We start from the raw sequence: 17,292 nt of genomic DNA, 5'->3' as shown, positions 1-17,292 counted from the left end.
ACCCATGTGTTAGTGTAGGTGCGTTCAACCAGGTTTTAAGACAGTATTCACAAGAGCAAAACTCCAAATGTCCTTGGCTTTGTGGATTGCAGTGAGATCTATGCTATTGCTCCACCAAAAGCTTCCAAAGAAAGCTTCAGTGCCATCTTAAAGCATACAACACCACCAGTCCTCGGGGATCCTCTAGCAGGGAACCATGTGTGCAGCGATGTCTAAATACCAAGAGCAAGATTAAGAATCCAGTGGCAGCTTTAGCTCTGCACTTCTTTGCTGATTTGGCTACATTGCTTCATGCAATTTAATTTCTCTGCATGAAAAGTTACAGCCATTTTAAGGACATACAATAACAGCACTTCACTACCTAAAGGAACACATTTTATTTCGAACGCTTTAGAGGTGTATATTATTTGCCAGAAGCATTAAAGCCTTACAGCTCTGTTTGTGAAAGAGGTATTAATTTTTACAGGTTTTCTGCAGAATTTCTTCATAAAGACTTCAGAACCTACCATAAACAGGCCAAGAATCACGCTTTATGTCTTCATTAAACCATTTTTCATCTCTCAATAACTGGCTGACCTCAGGTAACGCTTACAGAAAACCTAATGCACGGCATTAAGGACACATGGTGAGGTATCCCTTCTACATTTTATAGTCCTCAGAATTAATGAGGCAAAACAAAGGAAAAACTTACAATATGCCATGCACGTACATTTGCTACCCAGCCCCTGAGTGAATCTGGCCACAACATATCCACAAGCCCCCCCTTTTTATAGACAAACTCTCAGCTGCCCAGCCATGGTGCAACTCCACCAAACTTCACCTTCTCCAGACATTCTGCAGGTTTTTGCCTATCCCCAAAACCACAAAGCAGTGTCAAGCATGGCTTTTATGCCCCAGACATTAGTCCAAGGAAAAAAAAACGTGTATCAGCATGCTGGCCTTGAGGGTAAAAAGCACCATGGGAATCAAGTCTCCTAGCTGAGTTACATCTGTAAGACAGATATTGATTCCTAGAAGAGCAATGGTCTCTGGAATCCCATTAATGCACAGGTCTTATGATGAGGGAAAGAATAAGGGGGAAAGAGAAATGGTTCATGGCACAGAATTAAGCTCTCAGACTGACCTCCCCTTTGGTCTGGCAATACTTTGCACTGAACAGCAGCTTCTTCTCTGTAGCATCTGTGACTTACACAGTTAACTTTCCTTTTTCCTCTTATAACCTTTCTTTTCTTGTAAACTGCTGGTATAAATTATTGCTCCAGTCTGCCAGGCAGCCACTGCCTCATTAGCCCTGCTAATCAAAGTATGCCTCAAAGAAGACACTGCAAATTGTTAACTAGACAAAAGTTCAGGTAACAGACATGAATGCAGGGCTGAGAAACAATCGAGTAATTTTTAATAGTCTTGGATGAAACCTGGTGCTTCTTGGACACAGAGGACCCATAGGAACCACAGAAAAGGCAGGTGTAGTCCTGTTCTCAACCCTCAATGGCCTCACTGGTGCTTCCAGTCACTGTGCACCTCTACTTGCAGCCAAAAGGGCTGGCAGAAAACGTGATCTAACTGGAGCTGGAGCTGTCACAGCAGCAGAAGTCTGGACAAGAGTCCCCTGACACACAGAAACACAAGCACTCCCTGCAGAGAGAAGGCAGCAGACCTCACCAGCGCTGAAGACTCCAGGAGAAGGCGAGGCTTCCCCTGTTCTGCCCCTTGGCAGGATGGAACCTTGAGTCCCTTCGGTCTGCAGGAGGAACACACCACCAAGACAAAGACCCAGGCACAACATGAAGCAGCTGGGATATCTGACCACCAGTTTAACAGGCAAAAAGAGGCATCTCCTCAGGCAGTTGTGGGCAACACATTTAACATGAGAATCACAGAGGTGGGAGCAATTTAACCTTATTATAGGCAGTTTTTAAAACCTGTTTTTGCAAAAAGACTGAGCAAAGGAAACCAAGAGACTCCCACTCATGTTAGTGGACAGTGGCTCAGGAAAACTGTAGAGCTCCTGAGAGACAGACACACTCTGCAGATAACCCAGAAAACCACTGAGGGCTTTTTAAGCTGGTGCCCAGAACTGTGAACTGCACTCCAAGACATATGCAGCTCATATTCAAGGATGTATTTCCTGGCATGTCATTATTCTTACTCCCAAATAACAGTAACTAAACAGCACTGAGCTGCATGGCAAATGTGTAGCTTACCTGGTGCTACTACCATGTTGCTTGCTCTTTCAGACCTGACATATGCCATAGTTGCATGGTTTGACTAAAATCAGCTATTTGAAAGAGCAAATAGCACCTAGAGAAAGATGTGCATTTTAATTCACAAAGAATAAATTAGCAGTATTGGACAAGACAGATTGGCTCCTTACTCTGGAATGATACAGCAGGGTGCACTTACTAGGAAAGCAACGACTTTACCTTTTAATTAAAACTGCAAGAGATTATAACGTTCTTGAAAGGTGCCGGAATGACAGCACTACTAAATGAAATCCTCATTTTCTCCTTAAGAAAAAAAATGCCTCTTTAGGATACAGGTAGTATATTTTGTATACCCCATATATTTTTTTAGAATCTAAAAGGGAAAAAAAAGAAACAGAAAACAGCTTCAAATATCCACAAAAATAATTCAAAGCTAAGACACACTGACCAAAACAAACAAAAAAAGAAGTTAGTTGCAAGATTTTCAAGTCAATTCATTTTTAGGGTGCAATCTAGATAAGAATTTCCAAAAATATACATCCTTACTTTTTACAGGATCTTGTCTCATAGATGTTTCTTAGCCAACTTTCCCCAATCTGTCTTCATCAAATAAGGTCACACATGAAAACTACATGCACACTAAATTTAACGCTGGTTACAGTAACCTACAGTGGCATTAAAATTAACCTTTCTAAAGGAAGTAAGGCTTAACATTTACAATAATATAAGGATCAACAGGACAAGGGGGAATGGCTTCACACTGACAGAGAGCAGGTTTAGATTGGATATGAGGAAGAAATTGTTCCCTGTGAGGGTGGGGAGGCCCTGGCACAGGTTGCCCAGAGAAGCTGTGGCTGCCCCATCCCTGGAAGTGTCCAGGGCCAGGTTGGATGGGGCTCTGAGCAAGCTGGGATAGTGGAAGGTGTCCCTGCCCATGGCAGGTGGGTTGGAACTGGGTGATCTTCAAGGTCCCTTCCAGTCCAAGCCATGCTATGATTCTGTGATCTTTTTAGAATCTTTGCCAAACCAAGACAGAGAAACCCACAGAAAACATCAAGGACTACCTCAGCCACCAATGTGGCTCCAAATTTAAGCAAAGGATAGAAAAGGACATCTTAAAGTTAAAGGTTAATTAAGTCTTTATGCAACTTCCACTAAGCCTAAAAATACATCCCATTTTGCAGACTTGCCTCAACAGTTCAACACTTGTCATATATAATTCCTTACTTAACAAGTAGTTTTACTGACATAAGTGGGTGTACTTAAGAAATAAATATTAAACAGGGAAGAAGACTCAAGACTGCTGGTTGAAAATTTGGTTGTTTCAATTCTGAGCTGCACACCTCCAGGAAAGCTTTCCACAGCCAAGACTCACCACATTCCTCCACCCATCATTAATATATTTCCCAGATTCCTGACTAGAGTTTTCACAATGTGGACTGGTCAAACCAGTCAGGAATTCAGCTCACCAGTTCCCTACGACTTCACATTACCAGAATCAGATGTTAGAAGCTTTTGTTGCTACTGACCTGGAATAATGGCAAGCCAGCATAACCCATCTGTCCCCAGATTTATTCAGCACTGATTTTCTCACAGAAATCAATACATTTTAAGAAAATTAAAATATAAAACTTATCATGTAACATATATAGATTCTGACCAAAATTCTTAACTTCTACAAAGGGGCTACCTTCTATCTACTGCAGCTGCAGAATAGGAATTACATGACTTATCCATTTGGGCAAACCTCTTTTCAAGTCATTTTTCTTAGAACCTGAAAATAACTGCATTTCTGAATCGGCATAACTATTGACAAAATCTTGTTGTTAAATATACATTTACTATCAATCTATGCAAATTTACACTTAGATAGTGATGAAAATTAAAATATACAGAACCTAAGCTGGTATTCAGTAGCACTTTTTCTACATAAGATTTACAGGATCATGCCCCTAATGCTTGATAAAATTTAAACATATTTGTTTATACCAATAAACTGTCAGTCTCAGGCATCATGACTGGCTTTCAGTGTTTGTCAAAACCAGAGTCTAGAGCTACACTTCAAAGCTCTAAGCTCAAGGAATGAAATACATGTTCTTACTGAATTAAAGCTTATGCCTAGACATTTGTGATCCCTGACTGGAAGCTTTAAAAAACATGCACCCAACAAACAAACATAAAAACCCAAACAAATCCCCACAACTTCTGTAAACTCCAAAATTAATCATTTACTTCCATACATTCACAATATATACACAAAATCACAACAGAAACAATCTTATCTTTTTGTTTGCTTGCTTAAAGAATGTAATGATTTTTGCAACTCAAGGAAGCTATTTTTTCTTTAAAAAGGAGCTATGTCAACCTGCACATCCCTAGAGTAACAATGTGTTGGAGGGACACCTACCTGCAATATTCTGCAAAGGTTTGGTATGAATGTTAATGAATGTTATAAGCATTGGACCTGCCAGAGAGGATGCTGCAGTCTGGAAGGATATGGGAGAGTGGAATCTGACCTCCTCTAAAGGCAAGAACTCACCCTCACCCCTACCTGACTGGAGAGAGGGCTCCCACCATCCTGAGAGAGGTCAGGGAACAATCCATCTGTCTATATTTAATGGAATTTATGAATAAAAAAACATCTGCTGGAAAAAATCGACAGACCATTCTAAGTTTAGCAAATGCCATCACATTTTCCAAAATCTAAAAAAGCCTAGACTGAGATAATTTCTACTTTAATCCTTTTTAATAGCCTAAGAGACCTGTATTATAAATTAAAAGAGACAATATCTACAGGACAGGTATCTAATAAAACAACTAACATGTTCTGAGCAACACAGTTTTGTAAGAGAGGATATCTGTGTAAAAAGGGAAGGGAAACCCTTGGTGTATAGTCTTATAATTACTATAAAATTGAAAACCAATGTATACCTACAGCTTTGCATGGTGGACAGTCCTTAGTCTCAGAGTGAGGGGAGATCTAGGAAAAATTCCCAAGACCAATTTCTATGCTTGCCTGTTCATTCCTCAGGATCCCCAGGATAAGATGGATCCAGACTCCACATGACCTAGGCAACACCCCTACTTCTAGACTCACCCTTAGGATCATCTACAGTCCAACACATGCAGAGGCCCAGAAGTTCCAGCCCAGCACCACCCCTCAGTGGTTCAATGTGCAGCTAAAGGGATGCTGATTGATTCTTGTGTGGTTCTCCTTAATGAAAAGTGCTCCCCTGTTCTGCTTGAGTAATGTGATTTTCGGATGTGAAATATGTTCTTTGAACATGAAGTTCTATGAGCTGGATGCTCAAAAATAGTGAATAGGAGTTATTTAATTGCTTAAACTTCATCCTTGTGACACATGTGTCTTTACAGCTCGTGGGTAGGTGAGTTTGCACCTCTAGGGAAAGCAGGAGGAAAGGCAAGGTGGTCAGACACAGCACTTAAATATTCAGGATCATTCTGCCTCAAGTGCAAAGTGAATGCACCATTTATGTGGTTTATATCTTCTCAATCAGAAAGGAAAAGGGAGGTTGAAGAAAAGAGCTGACCATCCAAAGACATCCTTTTCTTTTACAAAGACTGTAGAAGGCCTCTCCAGGAAGTCTTACAGCTATTTCTACATAAAAGTACTTTGTCTCACCACAGCAAAGTTTCAGTGCCTGTTCTTAAGCCTAGACAGCACAGCCAATACCTCCAGACTCCTGTAAGATTGCAGACAGGACTGATAACAGTCTGCACCAGCAAAAAAACCTCTCCAAAGCAATGGGCTTTCTAGACACAGAGTTAGTAGAAAAAGGGGGAAAATCCCAACCAAACAAACCAAAACAACTCACAGGTTGTACCAAAAGAACATCCCTAGATTGTCACATCCTGACCTGAACTGGTCAGTGTTTGAAAGGCATGGAGACAGTTACAAGCAGGAAAGAAATTTAAATAATCTGTATAAAGGCTGAAGCTAATCAAAAAAATCACACCTTTGTTCTGTGCCTTTTTTGCTGAAAGAACATGAGACAAAACCACGTTTCTGACAAAAAGTTTCCAACAAGGCTCCAGTACATGGTTGAGCATTAATAAAAAGGCTACTGAGCTTCCATTTGCATGGTGGTGCCATTTGCAGCATTCCTTCACACTCATTTATTTCAAAGCAAATTCATTGATTTGCATGGAACTGCTAAGGAAATTCATATAACTGAGAGCAGGTCTGTTTGCACTTAATGGGTGGCTCCTTCCTCTCTTACATAGCTTGAAAGGAAAGCCTTCAACAGAAATAAAAGGGAATTAGGGACAAAACATGATTTTATGGGTAATGAATGTGAGTAAAAACACTGAACAAGATGTATCATCAGAATTAAAGGCTTGGGCAGAGTGAGAACTAAGCAGAAGAACCACATCTGCATGTCCCATGTTGCCAATATGCCAAGATTGTATCTGGAGTCAAACTGTGTCCAGAGCCATTTAAGAAGAGAGTCTGCAATGCAGTCTTTCAGAGACAAAAAAGGAAAACATAATTCCAAGTGTCTGGGCATACTGTCTTTTCTCTAGTGCTGAGGAGGGACTGCAGCCAGCTACAGCATGACTCGGTGTGGACTGCATTGCAGGAAAGACTTCCAGAGGGTTTCAGTAAAGTCTGGCAGTGATGGAGGGAAGATCAAGAGAACCAAGCATATGACTTCTTGGTTCAGAGATGACAATGACAGTCTACACCTCTCCAGAGTATGTGAACCTCAAAGAAAAAAAAAGTTGTGAAGGACAGCACACTCCTGCAGGGCATCTGTGGGAGTGACTGAGCAAAACGATGATTAGAAAACTCAAGGCTGGGAAAAGGCCTCCCAGAGAAAACACAAAATAATTGTTTCCAACAAGACAGCTCATCCATTTTGGTGCTGTGAGCCAGCTGGCTGGCAGCATCAGCTACATATTAAAACAGAATTTGCCATCAGTCAGTCTCCGGGACCCTCAGCCCACACGACTGTCACACCTCTCTTCCACTCACACAGGAAAACTGAACCGCTATGTTTCAGCATCTTCCTGGTATGCTCATTCTTCAACCCAGTGTTAAACCATGGTAGAAAAGGCAATGGGACATACAGAATAGTCCTGGGGTTGTCAGAGAGGCACTGTGGTCTGGGTTCAAAAAAGAATATTCTAAGATGACAAACACAGGCAGAGGATGGCCTCTTCTGGACTTCCATCAGCTACTTCTGCCACTGTGGGACCAGGACCATCTCATTCTCCCTTTCAGTGAAGTGCTAAGAAGACTAACAAACACCTGTGCCACAGACAAGCCACCATAATCCCTGTGCCCAGGCAAATGCTGCTTGAACTTCCTCAGGACGTTCAGTGCAACAGGCACTGAGCTTTAGAACCAAATTTGAAAGTTCCAAATAAGCAAAGGAGGAGCAACCCCAATGCAGTAGCCACAAGTCATGAAGGATGCAGCTCTGTTCAAAAAGGTTCCCTTTTAGCTGATCATCTTAATGTCCCCTGCAATGCATTCCTGTAGGAGGGCTTATGTGTGAATACAGAACCTTGAAAGAATAATGTGAAGTTCCATACATTATTTCCAACTTAAAAAGCTAATTATCCACTGGAATAACAGTCTTTGCTGCTTATCTCACCTCCATCCTGAAACTTGCTCAACCTTTCGAAGTAGGATGATATGGGAACTTGAACAATATCTAGAATTGCCAGCAGCGTCCGGGTCAGTCTGAGAAGCTCACTAAAACTATAAAAGCCAAAGTATATGAGGTTTCGAGCCAGATGTACCACCTATGAGAAAAAGAAATTAAAAATGAAGGAAGTACTGACAGCCGTTGTGGTTTTCGGTTGCATTTCACACAGCAGCTTCCAGAGAGATTCAGATCTTGAGTGCATTCAAACTGGCACAAGTCTTCCCACTGGTTTTTGGACTGAGGCCAGTGACATTAATTGTTTGTCAGGATTAGACAAAGCAGTTGGTCAGTCAGGTTACAGCAGACAGCAAAACCAAGGTAGGATTTAGGAAGGCTTGGGAGGATACAATTGCATCTGTGAAAATATGTAAGATCAAGAAGAAATACTCCAGAAATTATTTAAAGAGGCAGCAGCTTTAGGGAAGATGGAAGTCAGCAGAAGAGTAAGATGACTGTGATAAGTTTGCACAGAGGTGATTTCAGGTGACCAGAGGCAAAAGCAACAAAAAGAAGTAGGCTGGAGGAAGAACTATAAAAGCTGTAAGCATTTCCCCTTTATTCTTTGCTATTTGAATCTAAAAAATCTAGGCCTATCTAAAGTTTCCCTACACAGAAAACAGCACTTACTTAATACTGAAGAATCCTTACAAGTTATTTCACTAATGTACAAAGAACAGGAATATGACCATTCACCCCCCCACAAATCCCCTCTCCCTCCACTGAAATCCAATCACCTCAGGAGAAGGAAGGAAAGGCTGGAAAAACACAGCAGACAAGAACCAGGCATCACCAAGAACACTGGAATTAGGAACAAGTGCTTCTTTAGGCTATTTTACACCAACATTTATTCTGCAACTGGCTTTATTTTGAAAAAAACAATGTCAACTTATCTGAAGTGAGGAATACTGTAAGTAGGATGCAGATAGCTGAGAAGTACCTCAAATGTAAGTTTATTTTTCTCTTTGTCTCCAAACGGGAAGGGTTGATTCACAACTTCTTTCAAGTACTCTTCTACAAATTCCATTGTTAGTGCAAACTTTGTCTTCATTTCATTCCTTGAAGAGTCAGTGAAGGAATCATACCTACAATACAAGGCACAGAAAGAAGGAAAATTAAACACCTCTAATATCAGGATCAGTTGTCACTAAAAGAAAAACAAACCGATCATGATCCTCTGAAATTACTCAGTTCAGCTCTTTGTAGATATGGAAAGTGGATGCACAAACCTTCCCTCCAACAGTACCAGGAAGGGTTGAAGTGAATGGGAAAAACATAGACAGGATAATACCACTCTTGTGGCAGATAGGACTCTTAAGTCTTGCTGTGGCAATTCAACAAGGGCACTAACACTGCCTGCTACGCTGACGTGCTTCTTCCTCTATCTCTCCAGCCAGATATTCCCTGGCTGGGAGCATCCCAGTGCTGCTGCTCCATCAAATCAGTGGAGCCAGAGAGGGTTTCCACTGAAATCAATGGTCCTTTCTCTAAAATTAAATTTAACACGTGCTTAAGTACTTTACTGAGTGAAGGCCAAAGCCTCTGTGAGCTCTTTCTGGACAGCAGCTGTATCTTAATTCTGGGTTCCCAGCTGTGGCTTTCTGTTGAGCTTGAGGTATAAAACCAAGTTACAGCCTAGCAAACCTGTCATGCGAGACACAACTGGATTATGTGGAGTGCAGCTGGTCTGAGGAAAGACCATTCCATCTTCCCCAGCTTGTTCAATAAAAGAACATAGGGAAAAATAAAATTCAAATATTTAATGATTGAAAGCTGCCCACGGAAATCTCCAAGAGTAACAATAATTAATAGTTCTGTGCTCTGCAACAAAATACCTTCTCATATACATTTTGTGGACATCGGACATTTGCAACTGCTTTGTTCTGAGACTAACCCTACAAAGAGCTTTTGTACTTTAGTTTGAAACACTTGCAACTCACTCATGAATTGTGATCTTGGTAGGAATTTCAGTCCACAATCTGGCGTACTTGACAGGCACCACAGACTCCTGAGGATCTCTGTCCACGTGCATGTGCAGCATCAGACGACAGAAGGAAGCCCGCAGGTCATAGGGGAGGCTTTCATCAGACATACACCTGAGGATCAAGTCTACTGACAGCTGGGCAGAAATCTGGTTGATGGCGAGATACTGGCGGTCCAGGCACATTCTTGCAAAGAGGTTCAGCTGGTACCTTAAAAAAAGGTAATAATGTGGTATTCAAGGAAATTGGCTGGAAATGAAAGAACACACCTCAGAATCTCATGTTACAAGCCTGTTGTGAGCCTTTCTGATATAAATCCTGAAAAATAACAAGAGTGACTTTGTTAAGCAAGGGAGCAACTTGACATTAAAAACTATTTGTTTTCAATTAGTAGAAAACATTATTCCGTGGTCCCATTTCCTCCCTAATCCTTGAGACACTCAGGACGCTCTGTCCTCAGAGTGTGCCTTGCTTCCAGGGCAGCACAACCTTAAATTAAAGCGCAATAAATAAAAGGTAAGAGGCAAAATAAAAAATAGACACAAAGAGACATGATGAGCAAAGGAAACTCAAGATTTGCCTGGAATAGACAGCAGAGACTGTGATGACTCCCACAAGAAAAACCTGAAATGAACTTTTAATCTCAGTTTCTGGCTTGACCTGGTTTCCTTTTTTGATATTGGCAAATGAACTGGATAAGAACAGCACTGGGGGTCTTCAGAGATTACATTTTCTTCTGTTTGAATAAGCAGTTTTACCTGTAGTAGGTAAGAACTTCTAAATCAGCTTTTGTGCCTTCCTTTGCCTCCTGAGCCAGATGCCTGATGGCTTTGCCATGAGGTTCCTTGTTGCTGTCAATCCAGTAAAGCCACACTTCCTCTTCATCAATGTCATCTGAGATAACTGGGCATTCCAAGGGATTGTCCATTTGGGTTGAAACCAGCCTGCAAACAAAAACCATTCACAGTGGAGCCATGAGTAAAGTGCTGGGAATTTAAGAGAGCAGACAACAAAATTGTTGCATGTTCTGATTACAGATACTCACTTGGTCTGGATGAGAATGTCAGCATTCCCTGGGCTCAGCATAAACTTGCAGATGAGTTCCTGAGTTACTGGTATTGCTGTGGTGTTTGATACACACAGGTCTGACAGATAATCCAAGAATCTGCAGTCAAAAAACCACAGATGCAGCAGAACATGAGACTTAAACTACTACTGGAGAACTGCAGTAGAAATCTCTAGCACTCAGCACTAGAGGATGGGTAGACTAGTGGGACTCTGTATCATGATATTTATCAACATATGATCTTTGCCACTTCATACTCTTGCAACTCACAACACCTTCCACTAGACCAGGTTACTCCAAGCCCCATCCAACCTGGCCTTGAACACTGCCAGGGAATGCTGGGCTACCAGAGAAGAGTGCTGCTTTGTCAGGACCTGCAGACAGGACTCTGCATTCAAAGAGGTAAAGCAGAAAGAACAAAGCTTTGCAGGGAATTCAATTTCCTATGAATTTGTCTCTCAAATTTAGGTCTTCTGATGTTTAACAAGGTTCAGGCTGAGGCTTTCCTCACAGCTGGGACATTCAATAGGTACCTGGGTTTGTCTCTTTTCAGGGATTGCTGTGTGTGCAGTAACAGTAATCCATATTGCAGCCATTTACACACTGGTATATAAAAAGGGCCTCTTCCCTCTATGTAGTTTCCTCTTTCCCTGATATTCATAGGAATTAAGTATCTCTGAGCCCACTACTCCTCCAGCAGATGTAGCTAAAACTGAGCAAGGTGCTCAAGAGCTGGTTGGGGAGCAGATGTGAGCAGGCATACACACACGGATCATATATTCCACTTCCTTAGAAATCCAGGTACAAACTGGTCATCTGCTATTAGCCATTCAAGGACCCAACAGTTTGAACTTCTAGCACAGACCACAGTCCCCACTAAAGTCTGGGAACTGTAGGGGGTGAGTACAGACAGCATTTTTAGGGTAGACTTAGGAAAAAATATATCCATAACTGAAGTGAAGCTTTGTGGCAACAATTAAAAGTGCACAGCAATCAAAAAGATAAAATTAAGCAAACAGGACATAAATACATAGAATTCTGGGGAAGTCACCTGGTTGGAGCCAAAACTCAGGAAGGTTTTTAATTTTGTAGCTCATGTGTTTTAGAGCAGAATTCCACAATTCTCACTCACACCAACAGTGCTGCAAAAATCTGCAAGACTCTCCGTGAAAATCAGATCAAGTCTTTACTGTTCAGATTACATCATTCTGGCAAGGGGTAATTTTGAAACATTTATTGCTCCTGAACTCCTCAAACAAGTGGATACACAGCAGTTGTATGATGTGGGTATGGCACCAATTCTTCCACCACAAGAAAATGTGATGTGCAATTGTCAATAAACACAGACCCTTCAGAGACAGAGCTGATCCCGTGGTTTCCTCTTCATATTGACCAAGCTCAACCCAGCTGAGCATGGGAGAGGCAATGAGATTACAAAGTGAGGTAAAACAGGCACATAGAAAATAATTGAGGCAGTGAAGCACCAAGACCTTGAGCAGTATCCTTAGCTGCTACCAGGAAAATGGTATTCACAATTACAGAAGACAATATTTGGCCTTTAGTACGTTCATTTCTTATATTACTTTGCTAATTTTACAACTGAAAATCCAATAATAAAGAAATTTTTTCCATTTAAAAATAAAGAAATCCTTTTCTTTTATATTCTGACCTGAAGCTTATTTTAAAAAAAAATTCAGCTGAGTGAAGTTCAAGGCCAGAATTTTTAATTTGGAACAAAATCTGCTCTAGGAGACGTGTTTATGGGATCTTCACTGTCCTAGGCCCTTTTCAGGTCTGACCTGGAATCAGAACCTGCAGGAAAACTGATATTAATAAAAGCTTAGAGAAATTGACATGTGTGTAAAATTATTATTAGCAGGGAAACCAACACAAGTGGCAGTTTCACAGAGGAGCTGCAAAGCTGGGAGAAATTAAACATGGTCTTCATTTCTCTTTGCCCCAACCTGAACTGAGACCAAATTTTCAAAGCTGTCCTGTAAAGTATAAGCCCTCTTTTTTCTAAGCTCTAGTTTTAAAATGCGGATATGGTTAAACTCCAACAATTACAGGTAGTTCTAATATCTTCTGCACAGGTGGGCTTTTTGTCTGCCAGGTCAAAACAGGGAGAAAGATACATTGAAGCAATGAATAGCATGCAATTCACAGCTACTGCCAAAATGCTACGTGGACCACTTCAAACCTTGGCTCTCGATTTCTCCTGAGTAAATTCACAAACGTCTCTATTTCTTTAGCTGTGATGTGTTTCTCTAGCAGTTTTCTGTTGTTGTGCAACAAAGCTGTGATGGTGTCTTCTGCCAGAATATCATAACCAATCTGGGACTGCATGACGCAGAAGTTCTTAGCAATATATTCCTGAAAAAAGGAAAGATTCCCACGATGACCTGCTGAGCAGTAATGGTTTCTCTCTTAGAACCGGAGGCATCCAGCTCAGTTAGCAATCAAAATAATGCACAAAACTTTCCTCCCTCAACTGGCTTGAACAAAAGAACTTCTGAATACCTAAAATATGTACCCTGAGAAACAGATTCCATATTAGGCATGACTAACTCTTCTCATTCTTTCATAAACCAAAGGAATGAATCCATGGAAATATATACAAAATTCAAGAAATAGCAACCTCTTTTTTTAAAAAAAAATGAAAAACTGAAACGTTTTTATCATGTTTAAGAAGCTTTTTCCCTGAGTCTTCCCTCCTTTTCTCTCCCTTCAGGACAGAAATATTTCTGTAAAACACTGGAAAGAAAACAAAGAAGCCACACAGCAGTTCAGGCTTTTATCTCCAGTCCCTTTAGTCCATGTTCTGAAATACCTCTTGCTCACAGGGAGTCTCCAGCAGTGGGAAATCAGGCTACCTGATATAACAACCTCTGCTCTGACTCACTGCCATCCCTCTACAAATATTTAAGCAAGAGAAACAGACAGCTTTGCAGATTTCCCACTTTACAATCCAGGCTTCAAGAACATATTTTTAATAACAGAAAGCTCGTGAATGAAGCAGTGAACCCCAATCTCAGTCTGAGCCTGCAAAAGTACAAAGTGAACTTGTGATATTCATTGTTGAACTTTCAATTCACACACTACTGAGCTACACACACAAAAAAAGGCCTTTCCCCATTACCACAGAATCCCACTTGTAAGTGCAGAGAGTCATGCCAAACCCAGGATATATAATTATAGAAATCAGGAGGAAAATTATCCTCAATACCACTGACCTGGTTCTTCCTATAGTCCTGTTGGGAGTGTCTGAGAACTCTGTAACATAATCTTAACATGTATTTGTAGGGAGCATATCTCTGGTCACCCAGGTCTTCGAGTCTCAGCATCGATCCTTCACCTTTGTCCTTAAAAGGAGCTTTGAGGATGCCGAATATCTGTTCAAAATCAAAATCACTGAGAGTGAAAATCAGATCCAGATTTCTGCTGAACTTACAGCAGTCAATGAAAATGTCCTCTGACAGGATCAGCACAACAGCCTTGACTAAACATAAGTGGGGGCACAATCTGAGACATCACAGCTTTATGCATTTGGGGTTAGCTTTACATTTCCTACCAACTCGACTGACATTGCGTTCTCTTTACTGCTATCCCCAACTTCAGGTTTAGTTACATATCTTAACTTTGGATAATTTAGTGATGAAAAAGGAGGACAACACTGGCTGCTGTCCAGTTTCATCCTTTTCCCCTTTTTTAAAATTTCTTTCAGTTTTCTTCTCAAAAAGTGCATTAGTTTGCCCTCACACAAACAAAGTCAGAGCTCCATAAGGGCACTGTGTGGGGAACACTTGCAGGATTGGGACCGTGTTCCATGTTTGTCTCAAATTTTGCGAACAGTTTGCTCTCAAACATGGTCTTAAATCTTATCAGAATCACATGAAATTGAGAGCCCTCTACAGCCCCTAGTGCTTCACTCTGATTTAAGGGCCAAGAGATGAACTTTGACCAAGTAGTGTCATTTCTACCCAATCCAACCCACACACAAACCCAACCTGGAATAAGCCAAGTTGCCCAAAAATAACTTTTTCTCACATCACTCTCTCCTACAATCTGTTTGCAAATACAGTTAAGTTATTAACACAGTAGGACATACCTGAGCCAATATGTTTTGCTCCCTCATTAATTTCTGCCGTTCCCGGTTTGGCTTGGTAATGATCACATCCAAAACTTCTTGCCCGTTATTGGGCACATCAGCAACAAAGAAAATGAGATCTTCCAGTAGCTTGGTCACAAACCTAGAATGAATAGACAAACCATTATTATAAACAGTCACTCAACACTTGCTAGGATTCATTAAGAACAAAAATCACATTTATGCCAAGCTTTACCTGGCACAATGGAACTTCCATCACTGCAAAGTTAAGTTTGACATGTACTTAAGGATTCCAAGCCTTGGTTCAGCAGAAGCTTAAATCAATCACAGGGCTGTTTACTGAGGCATTAAACAACAACCAGAGGGAAAACAAGAGAAAAATACAGGCTGTTGGATTGATACACAGTATTCAGAGACCCAAAATCTATACCACCTGGCCTCAAGGTCCAGGAGCAGTAAAAAGGAACTTACATAGCCTAGCAAGGATTTTTATGCTTTATCGTGGGTCCATGAAACAAGATGATGGACTCACTAGAGGAATAAAAACATTCTGCCACTAGATAATTTCCCTACTGACCCATGAAACTGTTTCATATATATACTTTTTCATATATATATTCATATATAACTGTTTTCCTATATATACTGACCCAAGAAACTGTATTTGTTTCATTCTTTGCTAAACAAAAGATTTGTCAGAAGCAGGTGCTAGAAACGACAGAGGCAGTAGTAATTCCTTCTCTCCCACCTTCAGAAAATGCAAAAAGACAGAATATAAATGGGAAAAAAAAGAAAACAAACTCATCATTGTCTCCTTGTTACTAACACCTTGCCAGGCATGCAGTGAGAAACACAGATGTCCACAGATTTCAAAGAATATCCCTTAACAGCACCAGCAATCTTCTACATGAAAAACTCAGCATCATTTCAATTTGGACAATGTCTAGTCTATAACTAACAAATCTGCCAGCTTCGAAAGAGGCAGGAAGATCCCCAAGAGATTTTCAGTCATCTGTGGGAGCCAGACACAACGTTCCCATTATCCACAAGTGAGCTGGGCTGCTCACCTAAACCCTCTGAGTGAGCTTTAGCTCTAAAAGCCTCAGCCCACTGGTGGAAAACAGCAAGGTGTGTGTCACCCCCACGAAATAAAGTAGAAAAGGCAGCCGTAGGATGGAGAAATGAGGAATTAACTGTTGGGATTCCTACTTCTCTATGCTAGAAGGTAATAAGACAGGAAAAAGATGGTTTGGGGTTTTTTCCAAAGGAAATCACAAGAACAAACAAATAATGGCAGCGTTCTGAAACAGCTCTGAAGTGTTTTTCATGTTTGTTGTACCAATCTGTCAACATCAAGACCTGACAATACTGACAGTGACACAGTGTCCCACCTGGACACTGTCATGTCCCTCTCTGGGTCAACTCAATCATGAAATGGCCCCACAGCTTTTCAAGGCTGAGTATCAACACCCAGGCTATTAAAAATCTGCCTGTTATGATATTAAACCATTTGGCCTAATTGCTACTGGAAACTGATTGCAAAAATCCAGTTTCATCACCAAAAATTACCATTTTCAGAAAAAAAGCTGTATATGATGTATTACAGGTTACAAATTCACACTGCCAGAGATGCTGTCTTATATTCAGTTTAACCACAGGCAGCTGAAGACAAACAGGGAACTACATCACTGGCAGTGGAATATATCTGGCTACAATGTACAATAAAGGTACAACAAAATCCCTTGATTCAGGGGCAGGTGTGAGGAGCAGGCATTCTAATACTGCTGCAGATGAAATGGGGATTAATACATGGGGCAAACATCACAATGATGTAAAATAGAAAAAGAGAACAGGGGAAAATAGAAACGAGAAAGCAAAGGGATTATTGGGGCAGCTTCTCAGTCACACTGAGACCTCCTTCCAAGGCTTTTGCAGATTTGCAGTGTGGTGAACTTCACACAAGTCAAGAGCCCTGCCGTGCTGCTTTCCTGTACACAAGAATCAGATGCAATGCACCCTCACATTACATCTCAGAAGTGGATTATCAAAGGAAATCCAGACTAAGATATTTGCCCAGAGAATTACCCATTTATTTACATGGGCAGCAAGCTGCGGAAGTGCTGTTTGCCCCACTTTTACACAGGACATACATGGATCAGCCTGAGGTGCAGCAAGGATGTTCTGAAAGAGGTGGAATCTAACCCCAGGCTGGCACTTTCAGCACTGAAGTGTCCTCTCCCAACTGCCTGTGTGTCCATGT

The 17,292-nt window shown here is 41.1% G+C and overlaps 1 protein-coding gene across 6 annotated transcripts in view; it reads right to left on the bottom strand.

Moving 5' to 3' along the window:
- The window catches only part of ITPR2 (inositol 1,4,5-trisphosphate receptor type 2), a 245,710-nt gene that overhangs the window by 159,934 nt on the left and 68,484 nt on the right, over positions 1-17,292 (bottom strand). For all 6 annotated transcript variants that reach the window (XM_032105470.1, XM_032105472.1, XM_032105471.1 and 3 more), the window contains 8 exons: positions 15,033-15,174; positions 14,158-14,316; positions 13,125-13,297; positions 10,904-11,023; positions 10,617-10,802; positions 9,817-10,068; positions 8,817-8,961; positions 7,826-7,976 (listed from right to left, as the gene is read on the bottom strand). In XM_032105470.1, coding sequence (XP_031961361.1) covers positions 7,826-7,976; positions 8,817-8,961; positions 9,817-10,068; positions 10,617-10,802; positions 10,904-11,023; positions 13,125-13,297; positions 14,158-14,316; positions 15,033-15,174 — 1,328 coding nt within the window. The remainder of the gene's footprint in view (positions 1-7,825; positions 7,977-8,816; positions 8,962-9,816; positions 10,069-10,616; positions 10,803-10,903; positions 11,024-13,124; positions 13,298-14,157; positions 14,317-15,032; positions 15,175-17,292) is intronic.

The sequence above is a fragment of the Corvus moneduloides genome, chromosome 4 (genome assembly GCF_009650955.1).
Source record: "Corvus moneduloides isolate bCorMon1 chromosome 4, bCorMon1.pri, whole genome shotgun sequence".
Classification (NCBI taxonomy): Eukaryota; Metazoa; Chordata; class Aves; order Passeriformes; family Corvidae; genus Corvus; species Corvus moneduloides.
This window is presented reverse-complemented; position numbering and strand designations above follow the sequence as displayed.